Source organism: Jaculus jaculus, chromosome 2 (genome assembly GCF_020740685.1).
Source record: "Jaculus jaculus isolate mJacJac1 chromosome 2, mJacJac1.mat.Y.cur, whole genome shotgun sequence".
Lineage (NCBI taxonomy): Eukaryota > Metazoa > Chordata > Mammalia > Rodentia > Dipodidae > Jaculus > Jaculus jaculus.
In genome coordinates, this window is record NC_059103.1 from 205,732,649 (window position 1) to 205,751,943 (window position 19,295).

The 19,295-nt window shown below is 42.3% G+C and overlaps 1 protein-coding gene across 1 annotated transcript in view; it reads left to right on the forward strand.

Annotated features, from left to right (window-relative positions):
* Positions 1-19,295, forward strand: part of Tmem71 (transmembrane protein 71) — a 39,739-nt gene that overhangs the window by 10,569 nt on the left and 9,875 nt on the right. Inside the window, exons 6-7 of the mRNA XM_045144214.1 lie at positions 12,494-12,676; positions 17,438-17,513. Coding sequence (XP_045000149.1) covers positions 12,494-12,676; positions 17,438-17,513 — 259 coding nt within the window. The remainder of the gene's footprint in view (positions 1-12,493; positions 12,677-17,437; positions 17,514-19,295) is intronic.

Here is a 19,295-nt window from a genome sequence, read left to right on the forward strand (position 1 = left end):
AAGAGGGTAGAGCCATATTTTAAATTTTTCATTGGCATTCCACCACACTCTCTGTGTGACGAAAATACATATGTGTTCATATCAGACTTCAAATGTGTATATCAGTTAGACAATAGTAGTTACAAAATACTGGCGATTTTCCAATGTATCTTTTTGTGAATGTGATATGGGTGGAGAAATGATAACAGACTCAGATTCAGAAGTCCTGTATTGGAGAAATCATCTGGGTACCAGGGTTCAACTTCTAGTTTGGAGACAGTGGGTCACAGTTACTTTGCTGAGTCTCAGTTTCCTCCATTTAAGACAAGATATGGCAGGAATGGTGACTCACCCCTTTAATCACAGAACTTGGGATTGCTGGGGGTTCAAGGCTAGCTTGAGTAAGTTCTCGGTGATGCTGGGCTAAAGTGAGACACTGCCCTCTCAGTTCTGGCAGGTGGCAGCGGGAGGTTTCCTGGCCCTCCAGTCTAGCCCAATTGGTAAGCAGCAGGCCAGTGAGAGACCCTGTCTTTAAAAAGGATGACACTCCTGAGGAAGGAAACCCAAGGTTGTCGTTGACCTCCATGCACACATACCTACCCACACATATGCGCGTACTCCCACACATAAAATATGTAAAAAGACTCCACTGGTGTATATGTGTGCATGTATATATAATACTAGATTTAAGAATCATTAAATGTCATGTGGTTACTAGACTTCAATCCTCAGGACCCATATAAACAGCTAGCTGTGGCCATCCATATCTGTAACCACAGTCCTGTGGGAAGTAGAGAGCAAAGAATCGCTGGGGCTCACAAAAAAAGGAAGAAAGAAGGAGGGAAAGAAAGAAAGAAAGAAAGAAAGAAAGAAAGAAAGAAAGAAAGAAAGAAAGAAAGAAAATCCTGCAAGCACAGGGCTCAGTAAGAGGCTCCTGCTCAGGTGAGAATTGGCAGGAGAGCAATGGAGTAGGACACCGGACAGGCCCCTCGGAACTCCCGAGGGGAGTGTAACCCCTGCAAGTGTGAGCATGGAGGATCCCGTGGGTATATACATGTTCAGACAACACACACACACACACACACACACACACACACACACACACTGCCACCACACCATATTATACATGCACACACAAGTGAAAGAGATTAATGGCTTATTATATAAACAGTTCCTTAATACGAACACATACATTCTGTGCTCATTTGATACTTGTAAATGAATTATTATACTCCATCTTCAGCAATTCTATATGCTCTTATTTTTATCCTTTATATGTAAGGGATAGAGGACCAGCCAGGATAATTAATGTGCCCCAAATACTCCCAGTAAAATGCAAGTAAAGCAGGACATGGAGAGAAGGAAGGAGAACATAGAAGATGTCTTGGAAAAACAGGGGGTGGGTGGTTGGAGAACCGTGTGAACCGTGTCGAGGAGATGGACTTTGTCTAACTGGTCAAGGCTATTTTTGAAACATTTTAAGCAGAACAAGCATGTATTAGACTTGGATTTTCAGAGATACCTTTGCAATAACATGGAAGGGAGGATTGGATGGAGAGCAGTTAGTATGAGTTCAAAAGCAATTAAAACCAACAACCACATCAAGGAAGTACAGAGGGAGCAGAATTAAGGAGTAGTTTTAGGTGATTTAAAAATATTTGTGTGTGTGTGTGTGTGTGTGTGTGTGTGTGTGTGTGTGTTGCCAGGGCCTCTTGCTACTGCAAATGAATACCACACACACTTGCCCCACTTTTTGCATCTGGATTACCTGAGTGGCTTAAAAGCAAATGTCTTTAACCACTGAGCAATCTCCCCACAACCAAGGAGTAGTTTTCAACAGGCTTGTAACATGAATAAATGGCATGTGGAAAAAGTGGGGGAAATAAAAAAAAAACTGATGTGTTTAATTTGGGGGACAACATGAAGAACCCAGTTTTCATAGGGCTGAAAGCTAGGGAGGTAGAGTGATGAGGAGATAGGTCTTATGAGCTACTGCATCTGAATCCTGAATTTAAGTTTTAGAACTGCCTTTTCCTACTTGAGCGTTTTGGGTACATTAATTTGGCTCTCTGAACCTCCATTTCTTTGTATATAAACAAGAAAAAATCATAGCATATAGAATTGCTATGGGAATGAAATGTAATGGAGCATAAAGAGAGTATGTGGGCTGATGTTCTGCTCAAGACAGATGCACTCTGCGAAGTCACAATTGTACAAACTGCAATATGGAAAGGATCCAGTGAACCTCATTTCATATGGGTTGAGTTTGAGATACTTATGGACACAGATAACTGAGTAAGATTTGGAAATGAGCGAAAGAAATTTGGGTGAAAGAAAGGCTCAGGAGATAGAGACAAGAGCAAGCTGAGAAGCAAGACAAGTCTCTGGATGAAGGAGTATCCCAGAGCCAAACAGATGAGTGTGAAGAATGGACAATTAGGAAAGAATATGAAGAGGTTTCACAGCATCCCCCAAAACAATATTTCCTAGTAGTAATGAATTCTGCAGACCAGCACCAAATTCTCCAGAGCCTCTGAGGGTGGTATTCTAACTCCCACTTTCCAGAGTAGTTCCAAAACAGATCATATGCTTTTTAGGGGCCACATATCTACTAGCAGCATGGTCAGGGTTCGAGCCTAGGGTCTGAGCACCTGCCGTTGAGTGCTGCAGTCCATGGGGAGAGAGACTCCCAGGAAAGGCCCAGGAGAGCCCGCAGAGAAGAGGACACCAAGTCATGGCAGGGAGTGTCTAGAGTGAAAAGTGGTCAGTCCAAGTATCCTGTAGCCCAAGAGACCTCTGGAGAATCAGCTATGCATGGAAACCACTCAGTAGGCAAAGAGAAGTCATGTCACCAACTCTCTGCAAGCTGCCAGGGGAGAGATGGGCACAAATTCCTACAGTAGAGAAACACTCATTACATTCCTATTGAGAGGTTACTTGCAACACAGATGTACAGTTCAATGGGGTTCGAAAGCAAGGTCGTTATGTAACATGACCACTTTCCAAATCCTGAACCTTTTCATCATTGCCAAAGAGAAATTTCCATACTCATTATCAGTCACTGCCCATTCCCTGGAAGCCCTGGATGACCATGAAGCAATTTTCCATCTCTATGGATTTTCCTATTTCTGACTCTTGTTATTTCAAAAACTTTTATTATGTTAATGTAAATTATATATATGCATACATGCTGTTGACAGTGTTGTTTTGATATATATATATATGCATGTATTCATGATATCATATAAACTAATTCGCATATTCATCCCCTCACTCTTGACGTTTTTATTCTGAGGATATTTCAGGGAAGATTTCAAGTGCACAATACATGATTGCAAGCCAGTCACCAAGCTGTGTGACTCATCTCCAGACCTTATTAAACTTCCCATGTCTTGACCATCATCTCCTCAACCCCACCTCACCTCATTCCTCTTGAAGGCAGCCTCTTCCCCTCATATAGTACTGTTGCTGCAGCTTACTGGGTACCTGTTCAAGTTCCCATCTGTTGGCTCTCACCTGGTTTTCTAGGGCATATGAGGCAAAGCTCTGATCAGGCCTCGATCAATGTTTCCCAGAGTGTAGTATGGGGCAGAAGATGCCCCAGGGACCCAGAAGAACTGGACCTGGAATCCCTCAGTGAGAGATCCTCCTACTGGACTTCCCTCACAATCCTGTCAGAACTAAGAGACCAAACCAATATAGAGCTCTGGTAGCTGACTTCTCTTTTCTTTTAATAAAGTTCTTTTTTTTTTTTTTTAACCAACAGACTCAGAGCATTTGCGAAGCCATATTTAACATAAGCTAAATGAAGATTTGTTTTTATTGTACTTATGTATTTTACATTCACTTTCTCTTAGGACTTATAAATAATTGATAGAAACTTCCCTTTAAAAGTCTAAAATGAGACAATTTGAAGAAAATGTAAGTGATTAGGAGAAGCCAGTTTCCACAGGATGGCAAAGGGTAGGGAAATAATGATGCCTTCCAGGTAGAGTGGGAGTATTAGCTACTTTTCTCCTTGTTGTGACCACATGACTGGTGAGAAGCAACTAAAGAGAGTTACGGCTTACAATCTGAGGGTAGACAGTCCAGCGTGGCAGGGAAGGTATAGCAGCAGGAATGTGAAGCAACTGGTCACATTTCTTCAGCAGAGAAGTAGTAGAACTGGGCTACAAAACTTCAAGGCCCACCCCCAATAACCCACGTCCTTCAGAGATGCTTCTCTCCCTAAAGATTTCACGACCTACCAAAATATTACCAGGAGCTCAGGACCAAATATTCAAACACATGAGCCTATTGGGAATGTTTTACACTCACACCAATATAGTCAGGCAATGGTTGTTCTAAATGCAGTGTTTCAAGTATTGGGAAATTCACATTTAATTTTCCCATTGCTGGTTCTTCCAAATATGTCCAAACAACTGCAAGGCAGTTGGGCCACCACAGCACTGCATATACATAAAGTATCTTATTAAGATTCTCATGATTGTCAAATATATTCTAAATATAACAAATCATACTACCCCCTTCCAAAATCAGTAATTAGTCAACCTGTGTGAACACAAGACTTGGAAGTCTCTCATCATTGCTGTCAGCTGTAATCAAAGTTCCTCAGACTCCTTGTTTTCCGGATTTACCAAATGCCTCATGGCTTATTAGCATGTTATTTTTCTCTGGAAATATAGCCTACTTGGAAGGCTCCAGAAGAATTCAAAATTAAATTGTTTTGTTGTTTTCTGTGTGAGCAATAGATGTAATCAAACCCTACTTCCCCTGATTTTCTCTTGCTTCATTTTTCAGAAAAGAGAGGGATTTTTTTTTTTTTTTTTTTTGCCTACTTTGTCCTCAATTCACCCCTTCTCCAGCTGTGTGGAGACACCTTTCCTCATTAGTTGCAATTCATGCTTCAGCCATGGCATTTTTCAGTTCCCCAGACTCTAATAACTGCAATTCAGGATGTGTTCCTGGAGTCTGTGAGTCATCCTGAAAAAGAATAGAGAATCCGCATAGGGAGGACAGAATGGAAGTTCCCATTAGCCCAAAGTTAGCCAGCACAAGGCCAGGCAAGATGCACCCGGACGTGTCTCTGAGCTTGAGCTCTGAGGTTTTCTCTAGAACTAACGCTTCTCCCATGCATATGCTTGCTGATCATAGCTGTATGTGGCTTTGTGCTTTGCTCTAAGCAAAATGTAAATGATTGTTTTCTATGTAAGAGATGAAAGGTGTATTTGGACATAGACCTGTCCTTTTATAACAGAAGTAAAGCATGTTCAATTTAAAGAAATTAGATATAATGCCATGAAATCAATACCTTCTTGTTGTTACTTTCTTGTTGCTGGGACAAAATGTCCGACCATAAACAGTTGATGAGAGGAAAGGATTTATCTTGGCTTACAGTCCTGAGGGGGCTTCATGATGGCAGGAAAAGCATGGCACAAGCAGAGGCTGGACGCTTCTTCTGCCCCAGCAAGTGGAAAACAGCAGCAGGCGTGTGAGCAGATCTAACACTGGCAAACCAGGGGCTACTAAACCTCTAGATTTGCCACCAGTGACATACCTCCAGCAGTCTTCACTACCCAAATTGCTATCAGCTGGGGAGCAGGCATTCAAAACACATGAGCTGATGGGGTACATCTATTTCAAACCACCACAGCAATTCAAGGTATTTGTTGAAATGCTTTATATGTCATGATTATTATTGAAGTTCAAGAATAAATAAATAGAAATCAGGGAAAGTGTGAGTTGGGGTAAATCATGCCTTTTTAAGAGACAAAAAAATCCTTGGTAATTTTTTTGAGTAGTAAGATATTTTATATTATACTTAATGCCATCTCTTAGGAAATTTTGTGTAAGCTTTTCAATTTGCCTCATAGAGTGAACTTTTTATTTCATTCACATCTTAGCAACCTTGAGCTATGGATGGGGATGTTTGTACTGTCGTCACAATCTCATTCACATCTTCCAGGATCGTTGTTTAAGAGCCTCCCATGAATATGTCGCTGGTAATGAATGGCCCCAGTTTTTTCTCACTTCACACACTAATTTGGTCATCTAGTCTCCTGTTTTGTCAACAGCTTTATGGAAGTATCATTGATACACAAAGAAATTACATAGTTAATAATATAATTAAAAGAGCTTAGACATGTGTGGATACCCATGATATAATCAAGGGAGAGGATTACCCAGAAGCCCTCTAAGCTTCTCCCTCTACTCCCCCCCACCTCTGTCTCCTTCACTCTCTGTAAGAATATTTAACATTTTATACTCTCACCAGCAGTGGATGAGGGTCCCTTCTTCCCCACGCCCCGACCAGCATTTGTTGTCATTTAGGTTTTGGATGATGGTCATTCTGTCTGGAGTGAGATGGAATCCTAAAGGAGTTTTAATTTGCATTTCTGTGATGCCTAAAGATGTTGAACATTTTTAGAAATGTTTATTAGCCACTTACATTTTTTCTTTTGAGAACTCTCTGTTCCGTTCCATAGCCCATTTTTTTTTGATTGGGTTGTTTGTTTTTTTTTAATTGTTTAAGTTTTTGAGTTCTTTGTGAATTTATCTTAGATACTAATATTCTGTCACACACATACACACACACACACACACACACACACACACACACACACATATACATATATATATTTGGTAAAAATTATCTTCCACTGTGTAGTTTGCCTCTTGACTTGATTGAGGTTTCCTTAGCTATACAATAGCTCTCTGTTTGTTGTGGGGGGGCGGGAGGGAGTCCCATTTGTTGATTATTTGCCTTGTTTCCTAGGCAACCAGGTTCCTATTTAGCCATGCAACCAAGAGTCACAGGAACCATACAAGCAAAGTAATACTAGTCTTAAATGGACCAGCAGAAATAAGATGATATTGCAAATTGGAGTAGAAACAATTTTTTAAAGGTCCATCTCAGGGTTTCTCCAAGGTAAAGTAAGTAGGACCTTTTCTCCAAACACCAGTCACTCCAGATGTACAAAACTAAAACCCAGGTTCTGATCTCACAAGTGCTCCAGGTGTCTTCTACTTAGGCTGCTCCTTCCTGCATCATCACCTACCTCCATGCTTCACCATCATCATCTTCTTCTGTTTCCTTTTTTTTCTTTTAGGTAGAGTCTTGCTCTAGTTTAGGCTGGCCTGGAATTCACTATGCAGTCTCAGGGTGGTCTTGAACTCATGGTGATCCTTCTACCTCTGCCTCCTGAGTGCTGGGATTAAAAGCATACACCACCATACCTGGATCTTTTCCATGCTTCTTAAAGATGATGTCTTCATTCATTACGTAACTCAGGGTTGTGAGGTCATCACCCTTGGGCATGGTCTGCAGTTCAGATTGAATGGTTTTATACCACATCTTACCCTGGCTTCTGGCAGACACCACAGGGCTACTAACAGCCTAAGACTTTTTAATTAAATTTTAGCTCCTCAGATTAGTACAGATTTTAACTTGAAACTCACCTTGTTAGGTGGCTGTTGCCTCTCATTCATTGCCTAGACCTTTCCTAGAGCTAGAACATTTTCTTTTCTTATCCTATCTTTCCCTTAGGGAAATTGAGTTCTGAGTCCCAGTGGGGACTCAGTCCCAATTTTCAACCTCTCTTGAGACTAAGACCTTTTTATTAAAGTTTTTATTTTTATTTATTTATTTGCAAGCAGAGAGAGAAAGAGATAAGACAGACACAGAATGGGCATACGAGGCACTCCAGACACTGCAAATGAATTCTAGATACATGCACCCCTTGTGCATCTGGCTTACGTGGGTCCTAAGGAATTGACCCTGGGTCCTTTGGCTTCAGAGGCAAGTGCTTTAATCACTAAGCCATCTCTCGAGCCCAAGACTAACACCTTTTCACATCATTTAAATAGCCCTTTATTTAGGACTTCTATATCCTACTTTCCTCCCTGCTGGTCAGTTCTGAGTGTCCTCTGCTTGCCTACTGGGAAGATCCTTTTCTTTTGAGCTTAGCTGTGCAGTTTTCTTTTAAAATATTTTTGGATATATGCCATCTTTTAGGTAGCAGCCCAGAAGCCACCTGCATCTCACACAGGACTCCTGCCAGGTTTTGTGAATGACTTTGCCTCAAAACCTGTGGGCTCTGCACTGGCTCACATTTTGGGAGTGAAAGCTAAGCTCTAGGTGGGTATCACTCTGACCATCAAAGACAGAATCTAGAGAATTCTACCCATAGTCATACCTTAGGAACAAAATTAGTGACATAAGGCATGTCAAACTTGGGGAGCTAAACTTTTGGTGTGGTTGAAAGTCATCTTACTAATTTTTAAAATTAAAACAAAACTTTAAAAAATTGTATAGTCCCTTCCCGCTATCCCCCTTAGCCCCCCTCCACTGACCCCTGTCTTTTGAATCATTCTTTAATTTTATTTTTATTTTTTAAAATATGTTTATTTATTTACTTGTAAACAGAGAGATAAAGGGAAGAGAGAGACAGACAGAAATGGGCATGCAGCAACTGCAAATGAACTCCAGATGCATCTGCCTCTTTGTGCATCAGGCTTGATGTGGGTATTGGGGAATCAAACCCGGGTCATTAGGCTTTGAAGGCCAGCACTTTACCTGCTAAGACATCTCTCCAGTCCCTGAACATCATTCTTCACACCCATCTTTTCCAATGAAGTTCTGGCATTGGGAGTCTGGACCCTTTACTCCAGAATCAAACCAAGAACCATCAGTTATTATTATTACCAGTTATTATTATTTTATTTTATTTTTGTTTGTTTGTTTTGTTTTTGAGATAGGGTCTCACTTTAGCCCAGGCTGACCTGGAATTCACTATGGAGTCTCAGGGTGTTCTTGAACTCACAGAGATCCTCCTACCTCTGCCTCCGAGTGCTGGGATTAAAGGCGTGCGCCACCACGACCGGCTTATTTTATTTTTTTAATTAGTTTTGTATTCAGCAAATACAGGCAGTTTGGTACCACTATTAGGCTCATCTGTGACCTACCCTTTCCCCAGTGGCCCATCCTTGTTGAGGTATATGGGTCGTGCATTGTGGAGTTAGCCCACAGTTATTGATACGATAAATGTCTCTGCATATCATGACCCAACATGTGGCTCTGACATTCTTTCCGCCCCCTCTTCTGCAATATTTCCCTGAACCAGGTTGGTTTCATTTTTGGTCTGCTTCAGTGATGAGGTGTTGGGGGCCTCTGAGGCTCTGGCTTTCTGATTTTGTAGGAGTTGATTTTTCTCTGTGTTGGTCTCCTTTCCCCTTGTTGCTGGTATCTGGTTCATCAGGAAAACAGCACCCTTGCTTGTTTTGCCAATTTTCCTTAGTTTCAGCCAGGGCCCTTTTGAGGTATGATGGGGTGGCTCTCTACTTAGGATCTGCATCTATCTGAAAAGAGAAGCAGATTCTCCAACGGAAAGTAAGTAAGCACCAGGACAAATGAGATAACCCTTACTTTTTTATAGAGAGTTTAATAGGTGTAGGCCCTCTTGTAGCCCATGACTGATGGTAGCTTGATATTGGAGAGTGGGCTTATGTTTGGATATGGTTATGACTTGTTTCCTAGCTCCAGCTATGGGTCCCGTACCACTGAGGGATCAGTTAGCCAAATCAAGAGCAGTTGGTTCCCCACCATGGCTGTGTGCCACTATTGCACTTGTGTGTGCATCACAACAGGTTATTTGTTGCTAAGTAGGTTAGACCATGAGTTGCTTGGACAGATATTGGTCATTTCCCCCAGTCGCCCATGTAGCACCTTCTGGCATTAGACATGCTGACTGTCTGTGGACTGACTCTCTCCTGGCTTCCAGCCATGCCATTCCATTTTATGTGTCAGCTGCATATGGTGTCTTCAGTAATAGGGTCTTACCACTAACTTTTGGTGGGTCACCAAGTACTCTGACAGAAATCTGTCATTCTTTTAGGAAACCTTGTAGGTTTCTCTGATCCAAAGCTCATTGTGGATGATAGCCCAATGCTGGTACTTGGAGTTACAGGTCAGTGCCCACTAAGAAAATGAGGAAAAAGATATCTAATATACAAGAGTTAGAGAGATGAGAGAGAGGGAGAGGGAGGGAGGGAAGATGTAGAAGATTTAGGTTAGACTTGATCCTACCCTCTCCAGTGTGTTGTGGTTCAGGTGTTTCCTGTAAGGGCCTGGTGAAGGTTCAGCCATTTGATCTGCCTTTTAGGAAGTAGAATTTTATGGTATCTGATGACTTCCCTCCGAACATATCATTTGTTTCTAGGAGTTACTACAGGATGTGTCTAACTCCCTGTTGCGAGATGCTTAGGATGAAGTTGGATGTTTTTGAAAAGAATGTTTAGCTAATTTTAGAGCTAGAAAAAATATGAATGAGCCATTACAGAAGAGAGTGTATGTGTTCTTGAAACTATATGTGCATCAAATAGCCTATATGAATGAAAAAAATTTCAAGGACATATTTGCTATACTGTATTTTTTTTTTTCAGAGGTATGGTCTCCCTGTAGTCCAGGCTGACCTGGGATTCAGTGTGTAGTCTCAGGGTGGTCTCAAACTCACAGTGATCCTCCTACCTCTGCCTCCTGAGTACTGGGATTAAGGCGTGCACTACCACACCCAGTTTGCTATACCGTATTTTATCTAATATTTCAATGTATTTTATAGAGGGAATATTTATGTTTTAACACTTACTACAATATATTCTGCCACTTTGCCCCTACCAGAATGTAAGCTCCATGTGGCATGGGCAACATCTGTGTAATCTACTATTGTTCCACAACCACTTGGCCACTTCCTGATATATAATCACATTCTATAAATGTCAGGTGAGTGAATGATTGACTGAGTGGATTAGAAATAGAAGGTGTTAGCTCTACGATGAAGCTTAATGGTGTAAAGATGTGAGGCTCATACACTCACCACACACACTTCTAATCCATCCACGCACTGCCTAACAGCACGTAGAGATTGAGTGAGTGAGATAACCTGTCTCCTGCCCATGATGGGTCTTAGGAGCATGTCGTGATGTCTTCCAGGGCCACCTGGATTGTATCATATATCAACATTGTGTGTCGTTTGATCTACGTAAGATGTCACAATGGATACAGAGCTTACCATCCAGGCATGTAGACCTGAGTTCATCTAAAAGGCTTGGCATAGAGGTGTGCATCTGTGACTACAGTGGTGGGGAGGCAGAGACAGGAGAGTCCCCACGGCTTAATAGTTACCTAGAATAGTTGAATTGGTGAACTCTGGGTTCAATAAGAAAACCTGTCTCAAGAAAATGAGGAGAGCAATAGAAGAAACCCAATGTCACACTTAGACCTCCACATGAACACATCCATATATGAACATACATACATGTGTGCACACATACCACCCAACACATGCATATACAAAAAGCCCAAAACACCACATGAATGAATACATGCTGACACTTTTGCTCAGGTACCTTCTCTCCCTCTGCCTATAGACTGGATTCTCTGCTCCTTAGCTGGCAGATCACTACCCTCTATAATCAGTCCTAGCTTCATTTTCCTGCTGGGAATCTTTGTTCTAGCCACAGAGAGATAAGCTTTCTTCACTGAACTTTCATGCCTTGTGTCTTTCCTTATCTCTGCTCTGAAGAAATTTCTCTTGCCCCTCATTGAAGAAAGCCAGCTCATCCAGGAATGATTCTCCTAGCCTACTCCAATAGTGCTTCAGTGGGAGTTGCAGTCAGGTTCACATTGCTGGCAGAAAACACCCAGCTAAGAGAAGCTGTGGGAGGAAGGGGTTTATTTTGGCTTACAGACTCAAGGGGAAGCTCCATGATGGCAGGGGAAAATGATGGCCTGAGCAGAAGGTGGCTATCAACTCCTGGCCAACATTAAATGGACAACAGCAACAGGAGAGTGTGACAAACACTGGCAAGGGGAAGCTGGCTGTAACACCCATAAGCCTGCCCCTAACATTACACTGCCTCCAGGCGGCTTCAATACCAAACTGCCAGCAGCTGAGAACCTAGCATTCAGAACACCTAAGTTTATGGAGGATGCCTGAATCAACCATCACCATGGTACTGCATCTGCTAACTTCTTATTGTCAGGAAAAGCACCAGAAAGCACCTGATGGAAGGCAAGGATTGATTTCAACTCACAGTTTCGAGGGAAAGTTTCATCATAGCAGGGAAAGACTGCAAAGCAGACAGCTGAGGACCACATCTTGATATACCAGCTGAGTAGCAGTGGCAAGAGTGAGCTGAGATATGAACACACAGTAGGGCTGGACTGACAAATCCCAAGGTGCACCCCTACTGACACATCTCTTAGCAGGGCTTCACCTTCCAAAGGCTCCCCCAGCTGGGGATAACATAGGATGCGTAATCACAAGCACATGAGGTTATGAAGGGATGACATTTCACATTTCCACATTCAAACCACCATAGGTACTGTTCCTATGATTGTTAAAAACTGTGCACAGGGCAGTTACTGGACATAGTTGTGCACATGCACATGTGCACATGTATGTGCATGCACACACACTCACCAGTAACCTTTTTTTTTTTTTTTTTGCTTTTCCAGACGGTGATCTAGACTACTCTCTGAGCGATGACTGGGAGTCACAGAAGCCAATCACAGATGCTTCAGAAGCTTTTTCTGGCCACATCCTGTCACGACCCTCCAGTTTGAGTTCCCAGCACTCTTCTCTTCCATCCCCGATTAAAGCACATGAAAATTTACAGCAGGAGCTTTTGGTTCATTCAAGTGAGTTCTTTTCACATTTGCCACACCCCGTGAATTCTTTCTATTTGGAGTCTGTGGACAGCATAGCAATGACATGCACACAGGAGCTGGGATTGCCTGTGCAAGGAGGAGAGGACCTGGGCCTCTGCTGGCAGCCAGGTGGTGCCTTTGCAGAAAAGCTGTCTCAGGTGTCACGGTTGACCCTTCACAAGCACCAGACCAACTGTGCTTTGTTTTCTAAGACTCCCTAAAGGTGCCTGGAAAGATACTGGACTTTAATAAAACTGAGAGCAGGCCTTCGGTAGTTCCTCTAGATATTTAACTGATTATTTGACAGTGTCCAAAAGAAGGGAAGGGAATTGAAATAAAGTAAGAACAGCATATCCTTTCATGCTATGCCCCTGCAAGGAAACAATACTTTGTATTTCCTGTCAGGAGCAAACCTGGGAGGAGCCCATCAGGGTGCCCCTGACTCTCGGGTTTGCCAGTAGCAGATTTGTCACTCAACATGCACTCTGACGTGCAGGGAAGGGGCCAAGCTGGCTCTGGTCAGCTTGATGAGATTCCAAGTTCCAATCCCCACTGTTAGCCACAAGTCTAGGGGCCAATGTAGAAGAAAATGTACCAGAGTCTCTAAGCAGTGTGCCAGACTCATCTGTGCATAGACATATTCCCACTTCTTACCAAGTGATGACTAAAAGAATTTGGGCAAAGCATACCATGTTCTATCTACATGAATACTCAACTAATGCAAGGGACTATACATTCCTTGTCCAGGTGTTCCACAGACAGAAAAGGCATCATGATTGTTTAGATTATCATCAGGCTGTCAATACCCAGTGAAACTCAACAGTCGTCTCCTCTCAGGACCCCACCCTTCTCTGTGCTCCTGCAGCTCCCACAGCTCCAGCCTTTCTTGCTCAAATTTTGCACTGCTATCTGCTGTGCATCCACATCAGCCTGGGAACTCCTTAATGATGGGCACTAGGCCATGGTCATCCTTCAGTCTCATAGTACCCACAGAGTGCTTGGCACAGAGCAGTGCTCCCTAACTGTGCCGGGGCAATTCCTAAGTGCATTATCTCTGTCTCACAGGTGAGAATCTTGGCATCTGGCAGAGGGAGGGAGCCTTTGTGTTCTCTGCGAAGTGTTCGGCCAGGGTGGATGCGTGCTCTTTGCTGTGGCTGCGATGTCTCTCCCACTTCCCCAGCTGGATGGTGCTGCTCTTCCTCAAGGCTCCCTCTAAACGAGACTGCCTTGGAGGGGTCCTCTCTTCTCCCATCTTGGTGATGCTAGGAGAACTTTATCTGATTCTATGACACTCTGCACGTACACTGCCACTGGAATTTCCCCCTCTCTAGGTTCTGACATGCTTGAAGGTCTCTGGCTTTCATGCACTCCTTTGCATGCACGTTTTGAGTGAGCATTCTGTCCCAGATGTGTTGCAGATGCTGAGGACATTGTCTTATATGATGTCATTGTGTTAATTGGAGCTTTTGACTTCCAATTGAGGGAAACTCAGTTTTACAGTGGCAGAGCTCATGAATGTCTTAGCATCTTGTCACTTTCTGCTTCCTGCCATCTCTTCTGTGCCAGCATTTCTCCCATGCCCCTAGTGACTTTGCACCTTCCAGATTTCCATTCTAGCCAAAAGAGATTATATCTGTTATGACAAGAAGCCCAGAATTTGTTTTGTTGGTTCTGGAAGGATTCAAGTTGCATGGCTAGACGGATCATGTCACTGATAGGTGTAGGAAGTTCTTAAACCTCAGCATGGATCAAATGCTGAGGGGGGGGATCAGAGAAAGAAGGTGCTCTCCTTAAAATGGAGAGGACTGGAGCCAGGGAGAATGCTCAGTGGGTAAAGTGCTTGCTGCGCAAATATGAGAACCTGAGTTTGGACTCGAAGCACCCATGAAAAATGCCAGTTGGAGCATCTGAGATCCTAATGCTGAGGAGAACAAGAGGATTCCCAGGCCTTTCTAGATAACTTGTCTAGTCCAGTTGGTGAGATTTATTACAGTGAGAGGACTTGTCTCAAAAGGCAGGGTGGAAAGTGGTTGAGCAGGATGCCTAATGTTGACCTCTGGACTCCACATGCATACTTGGGCTACACACACACACACACACACACGCACCATATGCATACATATAAAACTAAAATTTAAAAACTTCCCTACAGAAAGTCTGAGTTCTGCCTTAAAAAATAAGAAAGAACTACTGACTATAGCCAACAGTATGAAGTGTTTGGTTAGGGGATATAAGGCACCAAAACAGAAAATTCATTCATTGTTTAAAGTGTGCTAAAGGAGATGGAAGGAGGGAAGTAGCAGAGCAAGAAGGAGCCCACCAAGGGTTGAGGGAGTTGAAAAGACTGAGGCAGGCTTCCCTAAAGAGGATCTACTTGAGCTAAGCCAAAGGAGATATAAAAACATAACTGCTGGGCTGGAGAGATTGCTCAGTGGTTAAGCACTTGCCTGTGAAGCTTAAGGAACCCTGTTTGAAACTCAAGTCTCCAGAACCCACATAAGCCAGATGCACAAGGAGGCACATGCAACTGGAGTTCGTTTGCAGTGGCTTCAGGCCCTGGTGCACCCATCTTCTCTCTCTCTCTCTCTCTCTCTCCCTCCCTCCCTCTGTCTCTCTCTGTCTATTGCTCTCAAATAAATAAATAAAAATAAACAACAACAACAACAAAAATAACTGCTGAAGGAAGGAGTCAATAAATAATAGATTCAAACGTACACAACCCATCCCTTTGTAGAAGCTGCATTTGTTCCTTTGGTTAGGAAATGTGTTTTTTCAGATTCCACGTGAAATCAGCGGAGGTGAAGAGCAGAAACACTCTCAGTGGCTGAGTGTTCTGTGGAACCCACTGTGACTTATTTATTTCACATATACATGAAGCATTCTATGCTTGCAGAGATATAAGTTTGAATTTCCAGGATTCTACTCAAACCATGGGCTTGGGAGGGTTTATAGCTGAATCACCCCTCATTCTCAGCATAAATAACAAAAATAAATACATTCATATTATAAAGTAATTCTAAGTTTTAAACCACTATTGCAAGACTAAGCTGAAAAATTAACTGAGGTATGTTTACAGATTTCCTTAAGTCTTTATGTGGTGATCGTTAAGGTAATTATCATAAAACTCAAGTTCATGATTGGTTTAATTCCCATCTGTGGCAATTTGAATGTAAAATGTCCCCGATAACCTCATATGTGTCACTGCGATTGGTTTTGGGGTAATATAGCCCAGCTTGAATTCAAATACAGACTACTTCTTTTTGCTGCTATGGTGATGTGTTAACAGTCGGCTGGCTGTTCTTACCATGTTTTCCTCATTGTGAGGGGGCTCCTCCTTGAAACTGTAAGCCACAATATTCCTTTTCTTTCTAGTCAGGTGTTTTGTCACAGCAGCAAGAAGGAAATGCCTACACCAAGTTTATAACTCCTGCAACTCTTGCTGTCTTTTCCACCATGGGGTGACAGTGTTGATAAGTTTTACAGGTTGCAAAAAGTGTGACAAGGGAAAAATATTTTATAACATATTCATGTTTTCTTTTTGTTCTTCAACAACTTCCAGTATGGAAACCTGGAATTGTCTTTCCCTGATCCACTTCAAACAAAACATTATGTTCTGTCTAGATGTGATTTTTAAATATAGGCCCTGGTACCTCCATAGTGTGTGACCCTGGATGGTTCCATCATTTCTCTCTGTCCTGGTCTTCTTGTTTGCAGAACTAAGATATCGTTCTTGCCTGGCGAGGCTATTGGGCTGATGGGATGAGTAGATTACAACAGGGGTTTGTGAATTATAAAGTGCTTCACACATTCTAGTTATTCTCATTTGTGTGATTGTCATTGTCATCATGATCTTGGTCCTTAGATTCTAATATTGTCATTAATTCTACAAAGCCTTTTCCCAACAATAAAGCAAAAGGCAAGCCCCAAACTGTGTGAGGTCTTTTACAGGGATGGAGGAAACTAATTATGTGCAGGATTCTCTAATGAATGGTACTTGTATAATGTCACATTATTCAATCTTGTTATTTAGGACAAATTGCTTAAACTGATGTGTATTTAAAAACTGTGTGGAGGGGTGTAGCAGACAGCTTCAGGTTTTCTGAGATGAACTTCCAGACCAGGCACAGTTATGAAGGAAGGGATATTTATTGAAGCCTACAGATCCAAGGGAAGTTCATAATGGCAGAAGGAGCTGACCTGCTTTCTTCACAGGACCAAACACACACAGAGAGAAGCACAAGCCAAAAGCCACACAGCACAGTACACTTCAGGAACTCCAGCTAGGCACACTTTGCATATCTTTAGATTGAAATCTGAAACCCCCCACCACACCTTAAGATCCACCTGGTGACACTGCCTCCAGCCAGGTGGCTGCAGATGCAAACTACAAACAAATAAAAAATTGAATATATTGGGGACCATCTATTCAAACCACAACAGGGGGCTTGCTTGAAAAACCTAAGGACACATATTTGACTCTCCACATCCCACATAAGCCATATGCACAAGGTAACACAAGTTTGCAAGGTCACACAACATGCACACAAGATGGCACACACATCTGGAGTTTGATTGCAGTGGCTGGAGGCCCTGGTACACCAATTTTCTCTCTCTTTCACTCTGTGTCTCTCTCATAAAAAAAAGATTAAAAAATTTGAAAAACTGCAAGGGGGAGAACTTTTCTATGTAGTCGTTGTCCTGATATTAATCAGTAATGATCTGAGATGAATTCCTCTCTGTTCTTCCCACTAGAACCCAGTGTGCTGTATGGGGTTTCCTTGCAGGTGACCCTGCTTGCAGTGTGCCTAATCATTTCTGCATGTGCAAGGTAATTCCTTTTTTATTTTCATGCACTAGTAGTTCATAATTAGTGGAGCTGTAAATGATTAGTGATTTCCTTGATTTCTTCCTCAGAGCACTTGAGGTAGCTATGCAGCTAAGTCTAGTTCACTTTTCTGCTATAAGTGCCTTTTTATTCCTTCTCCCATCCTCTAAGAAAGCATATATATGCCAGTGTGTCCCACTTAAAGTTTGATATTTTCATATGTCAGCCTCTGTTTCAAGGATAACTGGCTTCTTACTGGAATTTAAGGGTGCTCAGAAGTCCTCAGTAAGGAACTTGGAGTTTACAGTAAGAGTCCACTTCTCCATACTGTGTCTTGTTCCTAAGATATGCCCAACTAAAGCAAAGGAGTCAGAAAGAAATCCTCCCAAGGATAACAATACTTATTTGGAACTAACTGAGCATCAGATTGGGACAACACAGGCAGCCATGGGCATCTTCAAGGAGGCTGAGGCAAGGGGAAACATGTAATGGCAGAAATGAAAAGGAGGATGTCAGATATTTTGAAACAGCAATTTCTGGCCACACAGACTAATAATAAGCATGATGTCAGCCTGAGGTTGAAGGCCATTTGGTTGGTAGATGTCTTGGTGGAAATGCTTTGTGAATAAGGGTGTGGTGGCTTCTTGGAAACCTATGGTCCTGGTAGGGACTTGTGGAATAATTGCTATCAGACAAGCATGTGTAAGACACTTTATAAGCTCTTAGATTTCTTTTTGTTGTTGTTGTTATGGTTGACATAAGCAACTTCATCTTGCATCTGGCAGCTTTCGCTTTGCTTTCAAAAATACATTATCTGCTCCAGAGTTTTCTGCTCAGCATTCAGAGTTCACAATGTTTAAGCCTAACTACAGGTATGTTTGTGCTCTACCTCCTGTCCCATGGGTCCTTCCTTGCAGACTTGGCCTTTCTTTCCTCAAGATTGTAAGGAAATGATCAAGTTCTATCGGTATTAAGCCTGTTTATGCCTCAGAGCCTTTGCAATTATTGTTTCCTTTGCCAGGCATAAGTCTGTTTCTCTCAGGCTTGTAACACGGGACTATTTATCTTATGCTCATAACACAACTCTATTTCTCTTAGCTTCATAACACATGACTCCATTTCTTCCCAGACTCTATTAAAGTGTAGTATCATTAGAATGACCTTCCTGACAACCCTTCTAGGTAGTGCACCATTATATCACACAAATGCCTTGCTTTTCTTTTCTTTGGAGCATGCCCCAATGCTGACTTTCAATAAAAACAGATATCTTAACTATCTTTCACTGTGAGAATATGTGGAGTCTGTGGGAGAGGACAGGTATCTTTCATTTCAGTGTCCTCAGTAACAAAGGCTCACTGATACTTGTTGAAATGATGAACCAAATATGAATAGCTTGATCTAGAGGGTTTAAAGTCTTTGAATTCTGGGCAGCAAATGCTGCTTGTTCTCACATTTTGCCTCTTGATGGTCAAAGACCTCCCCATCATTTGAAGGGACTGCTTTTCAAATACTAACTCCTAGATCATTTCTCTTGAGATACAAATTTAGGACTAGTGAGAATATTTTAAAACAAGCTGTCCACCTAATTATGAGGTTTGCAAAGCATTTCTCAATCACAATGGGACCAAGAGAAAACAGTGGGGAGGTTCTATGATTAAAAATAAAATTTTAGGGCTGGAGATATGGCTTAGTGGTTAAACGCTTGCCTGTGAAGCCTAAGGACCCCGGTTCGAGGCTCGGTTCCCCAGGACCCATGTTAGCCAGATGCACAAGGGGGGCGCACGC